Consider the following 16,858-nt stretch of genomic DNA (forward strand, 5'->3'; position numbering starts at 1 on the left):
TACTCTAAACCTTGTGGTATAGTCTACAAAATCAATAAAGTCAAGCAAATCACTCATCTTTACTTTATTGTTAAAAAACTTCTATTCCTGAGACTTTTTAAAATATTTTATTTACTTTTATAACCTTAAACATAAATGTCAAAATCAATCATTAGAAAGTTAAGTAAAGGTTTTGCTTTACTTAACTTTAATTGTCATTAAGGGATGCTAACGGATCATTAATTGTCTCTGAGAGTGAGCTTTTTTAAATCTATACTAAGGAGCCACTTAAGTAACCATTAAATGACTCTGAGTGTGGCAGTAAGACCTAATAAGTGTATTTTACGTTTATATTTTTATCTTTTAAACCCTACGACTTTTTCTAAATCTGTTTATTAAACAAATATAAACAAATTCAAAACAACATATATAAAAATCTACAGCTCTCTATGTAAGCGCTTTATATGAAAACTAGCTAATGGCCAAACGTTCGCGTAGCGGAAACTTGAATTTCTCCGAAGTTTATGCATGCACTGATTTCATTCATACATAATCAATTATACACAAATACACACTAATTTTCGGACACATCTCTTTTCTTCTAAAGTCTATGGATTAAAAAAAGTTCCGCCAGGACAACGTTCGCCAACGTTCGCCCAGCGGAATCTGTTTTTGGTGAATTTCTCCACAATGGCTGCATACACAAATTTTTATTTGCCATACACAATTATAGGACGTCTTACACTAATTATCTGCATAATTAAAATCTTTAAATTCAACAACATTCCGCTGCGCGAACGCACACATAACTCATTACTACAGAAGGGATTTATTCACTTGAAAACACCTATTGATAATGATAATCTTATTTAAGCTCTAGCTTCTAAAATACTTACAATTCGTCACAGGTTTATGAATATGAAATATTGCATTTAAGGTCTTTTGAATGATATATGACTCATATAAATAGAGGGACAGTAGATCAACATCCAAACATTTTGCCCATTCTCCTTTGTATTGAATAATATGATTTTAATTAAATGATTGTGATCTATGAAAAGGGTTTCTTGCAGGTAAATTCAAGAAAAGAAGGGCTTCAAGAAATCATAAGAACCATAACAAATTACAGTTACCGGCACGGATGTCGGGCCCTGACCTTCACCTGCGCACAAGCGATTTACTGCCTTATTGCCTTATGCGTACGGGTGCGCAAAGCGATCCCCACTCTTCCGCCGAGAGCCCGACATCCGTGCCGGTAACTGTAGTTTGTCATAATTAAAACCAAATTTTTAAATTTAAGTCCTTTATTGACAATACAAGACTTGAAATGTAGATGAGGCAGAGTCGCTTTACAGTTCCTACCCTCCAGTTCAAAACCTTTAGGCGTACAATAAAACTATTAAAATAAAACAGGTACAATATTGAGCAACCCTCTCTTTAAATACCATAGATGACTTAGGGCAAAAACATTAGCATACAGTAATTATTCACTTGGTAATTTTAGTTGTACTTTTTCCTTTCAATAAAGAAAAAAAATTGCATACAGGCAGATAAAAGGTATGAAAAACTTCATCATATCAGCCTTGCCACTTGCTGGACTGTAAGGAATAAGTGCCAATCACACCAGTCTCGGGCATATAACATTTGTTTAGGGTAGTTGAAAGTGAAACTGTCAGATAATAATGTGGTTGCCCTAAAAAGACAAGATTTACGTACACAGCTGTACTGAGTGAAAATTATAAATTATCTAGTAACTAGCGAGAATATAACTAAACATGCTAGATCCATCACAAAACATTGGAAAATACTCACACCTTGTCCCACAAATAAAAACTAATAATTTTCTATGTATATAAAGGAGGAACGCGTATATCAACCTGAGATTTGGATTTCAGATCATTATCAAGTTTAGCTAACAATATAACATTACATGCTATCTATAACATTGAGTTACGACAAGAAGATCAGTATATAAAAATACATGTACACTAGACACCTACTACTTAATAGAAAGTATATAATTTGATAAAATTGACTAAATTTATATCTAAATGGAAACATTTGGCATGATATTACACATCTATTGTATGACATATTATATGGCATGAGTAACAATTTATTATCTAATAAACATGACTAGCGTTACTAGTAACGTTTTAATTTAGTCTTAATCTATGAGGACTAAAAGTTCTTAAATTAATGTTCAATAAATGCCCGCCCAATATTATTACAAACATAGTAACATAATTGCGAAACTTTACCCTGGACTAAAAGTTATATTTACAAGACTAACAGCCGGTTTCTTCATCAAAAGTTAAAGCCAAAGTAAAAGTCAAAGTAATGACTAAAGTTAAAGTAACGGTTAAATTCAATTTTTCTATGAATTTTGCTGTCACTTTGGCCTTGAAAAAACAAATTTGACCGTTACTTTAACTTTAGACATTACTTTAACTTTAACTTTTGATGAAAAAACTGGCCGTTAAAAAATTAGAGCAATTAAATCCACAGTTGTTTAATGCATCCTTAAAATCAGTTGATTTTGTTTGTTGGTCCTCAGTTTATAGAACTAATATATTTGAAATATCACTCAGAAAATAGCATTGGATAAATTATTATATTAAGATAAATGCTTGCTCCAAACGGCAGGTTTGATTTCTAAAATCAAAAGTATACAGTTGTTTATAAGGGCCTAAAACTTTGCTAGTCTACTCACTAAACAGCTGCAAGTACTTATAGTTCGGCCATTCAGAGAATGCGTTCCTGACACGTCGCGATTGAACTGACGACGTAACTTTGCAATGGCGTTGCAGTTACGATAAAAATATTTTTGCTGGTTGTTTACCGTTTTAACAATTGAGGAGCATTAAAACAACATTATTATATCAATAATCAATGAATGTTATTACGTCGTCAGTTCAATCGCGACGTGTCAGGAACGCATTCTCTGAATGGCCGAACTATAACGGTAGTGTTCAATAAAGGTACGCGTCCATTTCACAGTAATTCATTCAAATGTAGAATATATGAAAATACGTATTTACAATCCACATCATATTTCATTTGGGTAACGAGAAACAAAAAAAAAGTAACAACAGTATAAAAAAGTAAATAAAAATCTGCTCCATTTCCACTGGCAAAATTGGCATAACACATCTTGTTGACTTCCGTAAATATGAAAGTGGAAGGTATATGATCGCATACCTTTATGTTTAAATACAACCACAATACAAGAGTATTAGGGACATATAAGTTGTTTACACCATTAATTCACAACTTCCAATTGGAATCTATTATAAATAACTTATTTTATCTTTGGTTTGATATGGAAACATTCAATGTTGAAGTGATCACACATTTCTTGTACCTGGAAAGAAAAATAATTCAAGAGTTAGTCACCCCGGCAAATAAATATGAAATAGAGTAGTATTTCTAGTAGATTTTTATTTTTTGAGGTATTATTATGTACAATGACTGAAGTTTGCTTACCACTTTGGTACCGTAGTAGATATGCGCAATAGAGCTGGCAACACACAGCGCAGAGAGCAACAAGAGCTCGGTGTTGGGCGACACGGCGCAGCCGAACACCACCGCCATTACTGCCGCGTACGGGATCAGCAGACCGTTGAACACTTCGCAACGAGTGTCGCTCATTTGTGACACTATTAGCCGACACTGGGAATAAAACATGTAGTTAGAAAACTCGGCTAGTAGAATGCATTTTATAAGTAAATACCTAGGTTTGTAGAATGCACTTTATTGTATGTAGTTAGATTTATCGGCTTTTCCATTGATTGGCTTTGTTCAATTCGTTGAATTAACGTAGATTTTATCGATATCTTGGGTTAGTAAAATTTTGTGTCTGTGTAGTGTTTGCTTCAAAACGAAGACTACTATAAAATATTTGTTCGGATTGAAGATATACTCGTACATTTTACATGAATAAAAGTAAATAAACAAAAACCGTGTTTTATTTATTTCATTTGAAGTCCTTTTCTCAGCGAGTCACAGTTAAGTACTCAAAACCCAACTACAATAGATATTGAGAAGTTGAACAATCGCAGTTAAGGAACTTCATTCAACAATAGTTTTATTGGCGATAAATACTTACGTTAATATTAGAGAATATAGTTCCGGTGAGTATGTAGAAGATCCTGGGCGCTCTATTGATGATGTCGGTGGGCGAGTAGATGGCCCACGCCGAGCTCAGCGCGAAGAATATGAACAGCGGCACTAGGGGACGCACCGCCTCGCTGAACGAACGCATCTTGCCCGTGCCGTCGCGATACGATCTGGAAATAGCAATAGATTATTTATAAAGAGCCTATGTCCAGCAGTGGACTGCGATAGGCTGATGATGATGATTTATAAAGAAACGAGTTGGGGAGGAGTGCAAGTGGTATGCTACATACACCTACCTGTTAATGTAAGTTACACTGTAATATCGTCGTAAAATGACGTGTGACTTACTTGTAAATATTCCACAATATGACCGTCTGGCTGGTGAGCATAGCGGAGAAATAGAGCACGAACTCGAACACGACGCCCGGCGTGATGCCACCGGGTAGGGGAATGTGCCATGCCTCGGGACCGAACACTGATGTCACTAGTAGCAGGATACAGGATCCCTGGTAAACAAGAATTCAATAATTATAGTTATACAAACAACGAAACCTTTATGATTCAATTTTAAGTCGCAACTTTATAAAAAGCTTTTCGTTGTGGATTATAATTATTATTTTGGAAGAGAAAATCACACCACTTCAGATGTCACAACTAAATAGCAGCTAGTGACCAAAATAACTTGTGAATTCTGCCTTAAATCAACAGAAAATAATATTTTACAACAATAAAATAAGTACTTCTTTCGCTGGAACTCTTTGAAGCTAAACTTATAATGCCCCCTTTTTGATTCCAAACAATATCAAGGTTCACCGCCCTGACCAAAGTCCAAAAACCAAGAGAATATATTCCGCCACTAAGGACCACTGTTACTACTATTACTCCCTATTTTATATAGGTATATTATATATTGTATGTACTCACAATCATGGTAAAGTCGTATCCCCACGGCAGGAACATGACGCCCGTGTTGTACTTCTCCCAGTGCGTCAGATAGAAGTTGAAGAAGATGTTCCATATGAGAAACAGAAACCTCAGCGTGCTCACTTCATCTCTGAAATTAAAAGATATGTTTGGTTTGGTTACGGTATGTTTTATTTATTATTTAAATTCAAATTCAAATCTTTATTTGCGTTCCATATGTAATACAGGTGGTATTTTTATAAAGTTTAAACAATATATTGGAAACAATATGGACCCGGTAGGGCACAGCATAAAGAGGTAGGAGAGGTTTGCAGTACTTATTTATTACCTAGTTTAGTTTTATTAAATCTATACTTATTACTAAAAAAAAAACTGAAATATATTAATATGTTATATTCTTATCTTATTGTGTGTGTGTGTGTTTGTTGTGTATGTGTGTGTGCGTGAGAGTGTGTATGTACTTGTAAAGTAGTTTGTATTGGTGTTTATTATTTTTTTATTGACTTATCGTCCATGTACTCTTTTATTGTGTAGTAGCATTTAGAGTGTAAAAATTTCTTTAATTTACTTATAAACATAGTCGTTAAATTTTAAATTGGCCAGGGCTTTTTTTATTGAACTGTGAAGCTCTTAAGGTAGGTCATATGCATCCTCTTACATGTAATAATATCCCAATTATGACCCTACTTTCAGCATAGGTAAAAACCTTAATTGTAAAAATGTTTTAAACTCTCTGTTTAAAAAAAATCATTAAAATCGGTAAAAGTATTAGTAATGATGATTTGGACATGATGTAATTTTACGCAATATTTACTCAAGTAAGTACTTTAAAATCATATTACCTATTGTTTTTACCCTTAATACGCACCGACAAAAGTTATGAAAGTCATCGTTTTAAGCATAATTTTATTTTACTATCAGATAAAATTAGGAAGTTCCGTGTTGATGAGAACAAAATATTACGACATGTATCAGAAATAGTATTTATCTACGTACAAACACGTGTCACGCGTGGTTCGATTTGATAACAATATCTAATTAGTTAGTACCTAATTAGTTAGCAACAAATAAAACATAGATATTGCCTTAGCCTATATTTCTCAAATTATGAAAAAAAAAATTATAAGTACCTATATTACACTTTCCCTAGGTTTAGTAACTGGCATAGAATAGGTATCTTTATCCTAATCAAAAACGTCATCACTTAGGTACTTAATTATTTAGCCGCCGAGCAAAGTTCTTTAGATGTAACACCTAGTTTACTTGTATTATGACAATTGTTAACTTTAATCACTACCAATTTATGAAATTGCTCAAAAAGAAAGGCCCTGTAGATAGAGTCCCGGTCCCTAGCGATAAGCCTATCAAGCAAAGTGCAGGATATTCAATCTAACAGCTATGGCACTTTTACGATACCCTATCTAAATTGTCACTCACGCTGATAGGCGAAACTTTTCAGTATCCATTAAAACTATTAACCTGTCGAGTGCGTCATAAACAACAGAAAAAAAAACATAGTTATATTCGCGTTTAAATATCGTCACATTGAAAATGTCGTAAATATGCTCAATGTAATTTTGCAAGAAATTATAAACATTTTAAGGGAAACAATTTTGAAGTATTTTATAGTTTAATTGCGAGATTACTACTACAGGTAATTTGCCGAATCTTTTAAAAAACTTGTTGGTCTACCAAGTGTTAACGAATGCATCTTCCGATGCACAGCGTTCTGTATGATATGGTTGCATGCTGCGTATCAGAATAATCCTTTGCCTTTATGGGCTACACGATATTATCCTCTGCATTAAAGAGTTCTTTCTCAGTGAGAGCGCTCTACTATTGTGAGTTTGTGGTTGTGTGAAAGGATTTATAGTAGGTATCTGTTATAATTTACGCAAATCCTTCATTGTAACAATTAGTCAATATTAATGATCTACATTTTGTTGACTTCTTGACTTCCATTGTTTATTTAATACCTATAAATGGAAATCAGGTAAACGAAACCGAAAAAAAACTAGTACTAGGTACCTAAAGAATGGGATTAGAAATCGCGACAGCTGTATTCAACTCTTGCTCATGTGCTATAGTGTATGAGCGAGAGGTAAATACAGCTGTCGCGATTTCTAATCCCATTCTTTATCGGCAAGGGTTGTACATATTTAATTTTACATGAGTTTGCTTGCACCTCTACAACATTAACCTATTGTAATGGATGTCACGTCTTACATTATCTTGTTTTTTTCCGCACATAATTATATTCTTTGCAAGTACACAGCTATTGGGTTCAAAAAGTCAACGGTCAAGGACGGCCATTACCGTCAGCAATCGCTGCTCAATTTGCTAACCATAGCAATTAGTTATTGCTTTTTCTTTAACTCACGTATACATATATACTGAACAGATTCTTAACCTGAATAGTCAAGTCTCCAGCAATACAATAATATCACGCATCTTCTTTGCAGACGAGATAGGTACGGTAGGAGAACTCATTAAAGCACCAACATTCCTATTACGTAAGAATTCTACAAATCTTGAAAATCGCGTGACTAAGTTTTCGTGTATCGCAACCATGACGTGTCACCCAAAAAACAAATGCATGCTCAACAAAGTCCACATTACTGTTTAGGAACTAGGTATGTATAATTGCGTGCAACCCTCTTGCGACTTATTTAGCCAAATTATTGAAAAATTATACATCCAGTCATTATACCTACGTCCATTTGGACGTCATACTTCTAATTTGCATTGTTAATGCGATAATAGCATTTTTTAAGATAACTACCTATATTTTATAATGAGTGACAAAAGTAATGCATAAGGATAAAATGATGGCGAAAAACTATATTCCAGCCTGGTATTAGATCATCCTCCGAGCCTTTTCCCAATCATGTTGGGGTCGGCTTCCAGTCTAACCGGATTCAGCTGAGTACCAGTGCTTTACAAGAAGCGACTGCCAGCCTGGTATTAGATGTAACATTTTATTGGTTAGACTAAAAAAAAAATACGCTGTGCTCTTATAACTTATCATCGTTCATCGTACATCGTTGTTTCTGCAGTCGCCCTTTAACTTCAAGGCAGCGGAAAATACTCTAAGAATACTGCAACCCTGATAATAATAAACTATAATTTACCTAAGTTTGTTTTTGTTTGTAATTCAGGGACTACCGTAGATTTACCAGCTATGTGGTAGAGCTTAATCTCACTATTTAATAAATACCTAGTTATTGGTGACGATTGATATACCTGCCAAATATACTGTAGAGGAAGGTGGGTATGAGGACGGCAGAATAGGAGTCCAGTCCATGATCAAACAGCTCCCCCAGTGGTCCACTAGTCCCAGTACGGCGAGCTTGCTTGCCGTCGATGCCATCTGAAATAATAAACGGTTAATTTGTAAGACCTATAACTATATGCACTAGCTAGAGTTCCTTTATAAGGCTAAGAAAGGTGGCGAATCCAAGAATTCTGGTCCAATTCTACTAGGATGTAATTTTCATGTTAATTTATTTCGATTGGCTTGTTATCCTCTTTTAGTTTTGTGTTCTTTGACATTCAACTTTTTTTGAAGTGCACCTTGCATAAGTTATCTGAACCAGGAAGTATAAAAGAACGAATTTAAATTCGTGTTATTTTTAAAACGTTCATAATGATGCTCTGATTGTGAATTGCAAAACAATTATAGATAAACCACGTATCATCATGGAGCACGCTGATTTGTGTAGGTAAACATTATCCTAAAAGTAAGGTTAACGTTTCTGATCACGGTTAAGACTGTCGATGTAAATGTGACACGGTGTTTGATGTCAGGCACACCGGAGCAATGCGAACACACTACCACGTGTGTAGCACGCCCACCGCCGATAAATCTTTTGTACTTTTGAACTCATCGCACCACTTTCCATTCAGGATTTACTGATTGAATGAATGCCCAGATATACTCGGAATATAATCATATCTACATAGATACCTACCAAGAATTATACCAAATAACAATAGGTTTGCAAAACTCGTCACTATGAAGGATATTAAAATTGTAATATTAACCTTTTTGCAAAAAACCGGTTGTCAAGGTGAGTCTACAGAAATAAATAACCAGACTGGATTTTTGTTTCTGCGTTCAACGATTTAGTACTGAATTCAGTCTATTTATACAAGTAATTAACGTCAACGTGCGAAAATGCCTAGTAATTGTTACTCTGAATAATTTACTGATTGGGATCACTCGAAAATAAAATCCGAGTTCTATTATCTACCTGGAAAACAAGTAGCTGTTCGAAACGACTTTTTAGTTTTTTAAGTATATCCAAAAAGGCAGATAAGGAAAATGTTAGATGATTTTTTTTTTCGATAGTAAACAATAACGTAAAAAAAAAACTGCCAAGCAATGAGGTCTGGCGTCAGTTCCCGAATTACTTATGCAGCACAACATTTTCCGGGAGTACTTCATTAATGTTCGTTTAAAAAAAAAATAGGAACAAGTTATCAATCTAATGTTCCAGTTGCAGGTTTAGGAGACCATGAATCAAAGCGGTTAGAATTTTAAGACTCGACGTAATTTTGTTAGGCCTAGAATACCTCGAGAAAAACGTGCTCAAACCAACATAAACTCAAAAATCTTTTGTCAAAACATGGTCGATTTTGGATCCAAAATGACCGTCGAGCAGTTGACCTTCAGAATTTAGCAGATAGTATTATTAGTATGATCTAAAAGTTTTCGCTAATGAGGCCAAGAGCGTGAAGATAACATAACTTATTAATATTCGTAGTGATACGTTCGTGTAAGTGCTAATTAATTACTTACATAACAATCAAATAATCTACGAGTGAGTTTTTAAAATAGCACAAACTATTAATAACATATGTCATAGTTTTTTGAGCTTACATTAAAATTAATACTGTCATCTAACCGAATTCAAACTATGGAATTATCAAATGATGTTAAAACCTGGACTATAATTCCTTCTGTATTACATATGAACCATATTAAACTTTTTTTACATCCAACTTATCATAAAATGTTCAACACTTGTCTCATTAATTATCTACTCATTAAAACCTGTCACCGAGACACAAATACAAATATTTGTAACGATTTATCTATAAATACAAATAAATAATGCATATTTGAGTTTGAACTTTAGTAAAGCAACGAGGATGTGATGAAACGTCTAGTTTTATCAGTCGACACATTAAATTTAACATTAGATAAGAAAGGGCAACAATAAGAATGAGAGATCAGTCGGCGTCCAACACAATCGCACATAGTTACTGTGTTTAGATTTTGATTTCTTTCATGAAACACGTTCACGACTGTTTTCTTAGAAGGGGTAACCAGATATGTATGTAGTTTCACGCTAATTTACTGGTGAGGTGAGGTTTTATTTGGTAGATGGCACCTTATATGTTCGTCACATCTTATTACACTACCAAATATGACATCGATCCTACACATGAAATAGACAAAAACTTAATTAAGCTACTGTTATTAGCGCAGCTTAATTTTTTTTAAACTAGTTAGTGGATTTTGGTCAAAAGCCACCGCGCTTATTAGTACCTACGGGCTATCAACTTAAATGTTTGTCAATGGATGAAAATAATAAATCTGTAGGATTTCTGTTAGTTACTAAGGGTCAATTCCCACTGAAAGAGCAGCGGCCGGCAGCGGCCGTAATTGCAAGGGATTGATTTTTGACATTTTCCGTGCTCTTACGGCCGCTGCCGGCCGCTGCTCTTTCAGTGGGAATTGACCCTAATACATAGCTGAACTGTTTGCCAAAATTAGTACTTATATTTTATGGTAAAAGTTGTAATAAAAAAATAAAAATATTAAAGTATGTAAGTAATGAAGTATTCGTAATATCAAAGTGCAACACTTGTCGCAGTTTAATGGTAGGTAGGTATACAAGCATTGTTTATTCCATGATAATTATATTATTATCTATTATCCTGTAGCACGCTGGCCATTTTTTTTTCAATATGTTCAGTGTATTAAAGTGACTTCTCTGCAGATTTATTATTTATGTAGGTATAGATTTATTTTTGCATCTACGATAAAATAATATTGCAGTTTTATAAAACGGATACTACTTAAAAATACCATTGTTATTTACTGCGTTACGTGTAATGATTTTCTTCGGTTTTTATTACCTACCATTTTTATTTACAACTCAATAAATTTATGTAATCCACACAAAATCTTATAGTAGAAAAATTATTTTCTGTTAAAGTGATTTATTTAAATAGGTAATGGTGGTTTCTTTGATCTACATTTTGGTATTTAAAAGTTGACTGAGAACATTTTGCTGTTTAAAAGTTGACCTCTGGAACCTTCTTTACTATGAGACATTAAAATTATTTAATCCAGCAGGCCAGAGACAAGTTTTTTTTTTACAAAATCCTGGATCACTTCAATACCGTGTTACCATTACCGAAGCAGGAAATTATTTATTTACTAGAGAATGTATGTTGTTGTTTCTATGAAACTACAGTACGCATAATTCCACCACAGAACAATAAAACCGCTAATTTTACACGGATTTCGGTATATTTAGCACGTACCGCGTCATACGCTTTGGCGCCTATTTGCTAAGCGTTGGTTAAAATGACGTCAGAATTTTTACATTCGGATTATGCGGGAGCGCTGCCTATATTTTATGAGTCTATAAATTGAGTGTATTTTATATGAAAATGCGTAAAGTGGAAACAGTCGAATACTCAATATTTTTTTCTAAAGAAGACGGATCACAATCCATACAAAATTGCCCCACGTCCTATAACAATGTGACGTATCTCAAAAAAAAGATGAAAATGTTTAAAAAAATATGACATACTCTCTAATTCATTTTTTTTACACCTTCATACGAAAAAAATGCTTTAAAAATTGTTCAGGCGCTGTTATGAAAACATCGTTCATAGGACTATTTATGGACTATTTTATTAAAATATTTTTTTGTTTGATAGGGTATACCTCACAGGTGGTCCCATAATCATCAGGCCAGGATCTCATGATGGAAACCCTGAGAAAGCCAGGGCAACTTTTGAAAGTTGTAGGCATGCGCAGGAAAAAACTTGACTATAAGGTGTATGTCTTACAACAATATGCAACAGTAAAGGTTTGGAGCTGACCTGATGATGGAGACGAAAGAAGGTCGAGGGAACTCGACAACCGAATATGTAAACTACCTCGTGTTTGGGCTCATATTATTTGTATTGAATAGACCTTTGCAACAGTGAAGGTTTGAAGCTGACTTGATGATGGAGACCAGAGAAGGGCGAGGGAACTCGACAAGAAAATATTTAAACTACCTCAGAAGTCGGTGTCTAAAGGATGTACCTAAGTTTATTTCCCCACCGACTTCTAGGCCGATGCTCCTAAGACTATTTTTTTTTGCTTTTCAGTGTTTTTGGAAGTTTTTTTATTGTAAAAAGTTTTTATTTTTATTTTTGGCTTTTCAGTGACAAGCACAGTTGTCACTATCCGCATAAGTGGAAAGTTCTTATCAATACGAATAATATAAGCCCAAACACGAGGCAGTTCACATATTCAGTTGTCTGGTCTCCATCATCAAGTCAGCTTCAAACCTTCACTGTTGCAAAGGTCTATTCAATAAGTACAAATAATATGAGCCCAAACACGAGGTAGTTTACATATTCGGTTGTCGAGTTCCCTCGACCTTCTTTCGTCTCCATCATCAGGTCAGCTCCAAACTTTCACTGTTGCATATTGTTATAAGACATACACCTTATAGTCAAGTTTTTATCCTGCGCATGCCTACAACTTTCAAAAGTTGCCCTGTATTTCTCAGGGTTTCCATCATCAGATCCTGACCTGATGATTATGGGACCACCTGTGAGGTATACCCTATCAAACAAAAAAATATTTTAATAAAATAGTCCATAAATAGTCCTATGAACGATGTTTTCATAACAGCGCCTGAACAATTTTTAAAGCATTTTTTTCGTATGAAGGTGTAAAAAAAATGAATTAGAGAGTATGTCATATTTTTTTAAACATTTTTATCTTTTTTTTGAGATACGTCACATTGTTATAGGACGTGGGGCAATTTTGATCCATCTTCTTTATTTTATTATCGAATTGATTGATTGAAACACGTCAATCACGCAATAAAAAACTGCGTTACTTCTGTCCTATATCTACACGCAAAGGCTCGTAGAAGAACCAGAAAAAAAGTCACGGTATATCGAGTAAAGAATCTCCCAGTAACTGGATAAAATTTTAGACTGCGCAATTCATAGAACCTCTTAATTGGTAACGACCAATAACCCTGAAAGATTCGGGGAACATTATCCATATACTAATTTAATCTCTTTGGTTTTGCAGGCTGAACGAACCTACAAATAGTGCATAAGTATTTGGTATTGCTTGAATACACTAACTGTGGATTGCAATTACTTATCTATCTGTGGATTTTCTAATTAAATATAGGTTTTAGACGTGAGCCAAAATACGAGTTATGTCATATTCCTATCAAGCAAATCAGATTTTATATTATTGTCGAGGTTATTGAAATCAAACTTAGATAAACAACACATGTGTAATGTTTTGTAGGCATAATTAATAATTAGACAGATAAAATATCTATTTATTTTACGCAATAGCTATTATGCGTACATCCGAGTACGGCAAATTTATTTTCAATAATGTTAAAGGTCAACTAACTAAGTTAGTTAGTAGAGTAGGATAACGATGTAGCGGCTTCATAATCTTTTAAATGCATTATTTTTACCCGACTGCGTGAATCCTGATTGTAGAAGTTATCTCTAGGTACATGATTTTATTCAATGTTGCTAATATGAAGTCGCTTTGCATTAGTATGGAACAGCTGACAATAATACCTAATTCAAGTCATTTACATTCATTATAATTACTTGTATTAATTACCTAACACTGATGATGGCACTATAAGCGAGATCATATTAATTTCACACAAGAAGTAGGAAAATATGATCAGTGTACCTATGTGTTTTGCCCTATAGCTATAAATAAATATAGTTTGGGAGATCGAAATAATAATTTGTTGCGTTTTATTTTATCTACGAGTAATCGCGAGTGTCGGTGACACTCATTATCGTGAAGTGTCTAAGTTATTTAACAGATTTATTATCTTCGGAACAAATTCTGCCTATCTTTTTACATCCGCCTGGCAATATTTTATTGTAAAATTCAACGAAAATTGCAAGTTGCACGTATAATTTACAGTAAACTGGGTAGCCCCCGAGAGAAATCAGTTAGTAGTCAGTACTTTTTACGTAAAATTCGACGGACAGACAGAGTTATTTTCGCATTTCTAATACAATTGATGAAGGATATACAAAAATAACTGCAGTAAATTATGATTCTTTTATATTAATTTATGATTAAACGCTGACCTACCTATTATATCCAAACTATTTAGTTTAGCACCTCCATTAAATACAATAGATAATAATAAAATTATTTTATTTCATTTACCTCAGATTAACGAATATTCATGATTAAGAAGTTTCACACGATATATTTACATTTAAATTTACCTATGACGTTAATATTCTGTATTCATGGCTACATCTAAAGTGTAGTATATTAAATAAAATACCCATTTTTTTTAATTTAAACATTCAAGATATCTAAAATTTAAATATGAATTGTATCATAATTTCAAAAAAACTATCAATCTACCTAAGCTTAAAATGTCTAAAATTTTAATTCAGAGTGATGAAAACATCTAATGGATAATAATATCGAGAATCATTGTAAGTAATTTCAATATGTCATTAATTGAATACACCTAAGGTGATTACATATATGTTAGGAGTACCTAGTTACTTACCCCTGCACTCGGAGACATTTAATCGTCACTTAAGCCATTCCTTAGTGAAGGATTCCTTTGACGTCACGTTGTTTGAGTGCAGGGGTTAGACTGCAATTCAGCATTGCATAGATACATGTAACTACCAAAAATATGACAGGTCACATATCCATTATACATGCTCAGTTATTGAGAAAAATACTGCCTGCAGTTCCAGCAGGTATTTTAAATGTTTTGGCAGAAAAATGTGTATTTTTCACTTGTTTCTATTACTTGTTTAAAAAGAAGACATAAAGCATTTAGACAGTCAATAATTGTAGATTAGAATAAATTTGTAGTTCCGATATATGTATACAGGGTTACTCGGAAGCAGTGCGCATCCTTTCATGAGGTGATAGTATAGGTCAATACGGACAAATTTGACCATGTGATACACTGGGCAAAAGTTAACCCGTTTCAAGATAATCGAATTTCAAGATCTTCTCTTAAAAAGTCGTCTAGGTACACGTATAAATTTTTATTATTAGTCAAAAGTCCTGTTTTTGTGTGTTTTTGGATAGAAGACGAATCACTTCATAATAACAAACCATAAAACTGTACAAATCACAGAGGAAATTATAGCAAACAGCAATTACTTTTTTAGTCAAAAATATTACTCTTCATTTTTTTGTGCACAATACTTAAAAAACATCTATGTTTATCTAGTTATCCAAAAAGGCACAAAACACACAAAAGCCGCAAAAACGAGACATTACAAACAAAATTAATAGAAACTTACTTACCAAGTGTATATGCCACAAAAAGGTTTACTGCTGAAACGGCCCAAACCCATGACGGAATGTAATCCTTAGAGACATTCTCAGCAGTCAAGGCATAGAAACCGTAGTCATAATATGAGAAGACAAAGAAGTTGAGCACCGTGAGTAGGAAGCCCGTAAAAGTCAGCAGGTTGGGTGCCACCCATACTGGACAAAACTGTAAAAAAAAAACAATATAATTATTTTTTTTATTGTTTGTGCCTATTGTGAGTACACCATGTTGTTATGTATGTAAAAGCATAAATGCAGGGATAACTGAAATTTATCCCACAAATCTTCAAACAATTTGTACTTGAGACATGAAAATATATTTTTTTTTGAAAGAAAAAGCATTGACATAAGCTAGTGCAGTTTTCAAAATAAATCAAGTAAGAATATTTCTGCAGACAAAATAACTAGATACAAATATATTTTGATTTCTTATTGGTATGGTTGCTGGTATCATGTTAGATCATTGATCAAAATATAATAAATTCTGAGTGGAAACTTACCTGGACACACCAGTTCCAAAATGGGTGCATAACATAATTGCTCAGGACGCTAGTATCCACTGAGTTATACTGAAACAAAAGTATATTTCAAATTAACAAAACACCGCACAAAAAATATAATGCCGGAAATGTGTGCAGTTAAATTACATATTATTATATTACTTAACAATCACTACTGTTTTTATTTTCATCCTATGTTCATGTATATTACGGCGTGAACATACACAGGAGCACTTACTTTGTATTTTTCGAAACCTTTTAATTTATCCTCCGACAGGAAGCGAGCCATGACGAACGTTGTTAAATAATATTTTGTTATTTGAAAGCAATGTAAATTAAATACATTCTACCACGATCTCATATTTCCAATTTATGAAGTATCGAGCGGATACTTTGTTAATGCATCTATAACACGCTGTACAATTTTATTTTAACAGCGTAATTTCAACTTAAATCACAAGCGACACCACACTCCCACAATTCAAAATGACAACTAAAAAATATTTTTGACGTTGTTGACATTTTGTGCAGCTGTGTTGCCTTTATCGCCGGCGTAGAGGTGAAACATGGCGCCCGATTCTGACCCGTGGCGCTTTACGTTAAATGTTATTGTGGCTAGAAGACAATGCGTGTAAACGATTAAATAAAAGCCATTTGAATTTCGCAGTGCTTAGTATTTTTTTTTAATTTAATAATGAATAAAGAGTACGTCACATTT

At 33.7% G+C, this 16,858-nt stretch overlaps 1 protein-coding gene across 1 annotated transcript; it reads right to left on the minus strand.

Moving 5' to 3' along the window:
* Nucleotides 1-1,265: 1,265 nt before the first annotated feature.
* LOC124629897 (ethanolaminephosphotransferase 1) lies at nucleotides 1,266-16,631 on the minus strand. The gene is made up of 10 exons (XM_047163559.1): nucleotides 16,379-16,631; nucleotides 16,141-16,209; nucleotides 15,614-15,806; nucleotides 8,266-8,392; nucleotides 5,023-5,152; nucleotides 4,447-4,604; nucleotides 4,088-4,268; nucleotides 3,466-3,651; nucleotides 2,941-3,343; nucleotides 1,266-2,711 (listed from the first exon to the last, which is right to left on the minus strand). Exons 1-9 carry the CDS (start codon nucleotides 16,427-16,429, stop codon nucleotides 3,281-3,283), a joined length of 1,158 nt encoding a protein of 385 aa, XP_047019515.1. The 5' UTR covers nucleotides 16,430-16,631; the 3' UTR covers nucleotides 1,266-2,711; nucleotides 2,941-3,280.
* Between the last annotated feature and the right edge of the window lie 227 nt (nucleotides 16,632-16,858).

Source organism: Helicoverpa zea, chromosome 4, assembly GCF_022581195.2.
Source record: "Helicoverpa zea isolate HzStark_Cry1AcR chromosome 4, ilHelZeax1.1, whole genome shotgun sequence".
Classification (NCBI taxonomy): domain Eukaryota; kingdom Metazoa; phylum Arthropoda; class Insecta; order Lepidoptera; family Noctuidae; genus Helicoverpa; species Helicoverpa zea.

Coding starts and splice junctions, on each gene's coding strand:
- LOC124629897 (XM_047163559.1), bottom strand. CDS start 16,429: ATGGCTCGCTTCCTGTCGGAGGATAAATTAAAAGGTTTCGAAAAATAC. Junction 16,210..16,378: donor AAGGTTTCGAAAAATACAAA/GTAAGTGCTCCT, acceptor CTTTTGTTTCAG/TATAACTCAGTGGATACTAG. Junction 4,269..4,446: donor ATATTGTGGAATATTTACAA/GTAAGTCACACG, acceptor TGCTATTTCCAG/ATCGTATCGCGACGGCACGG.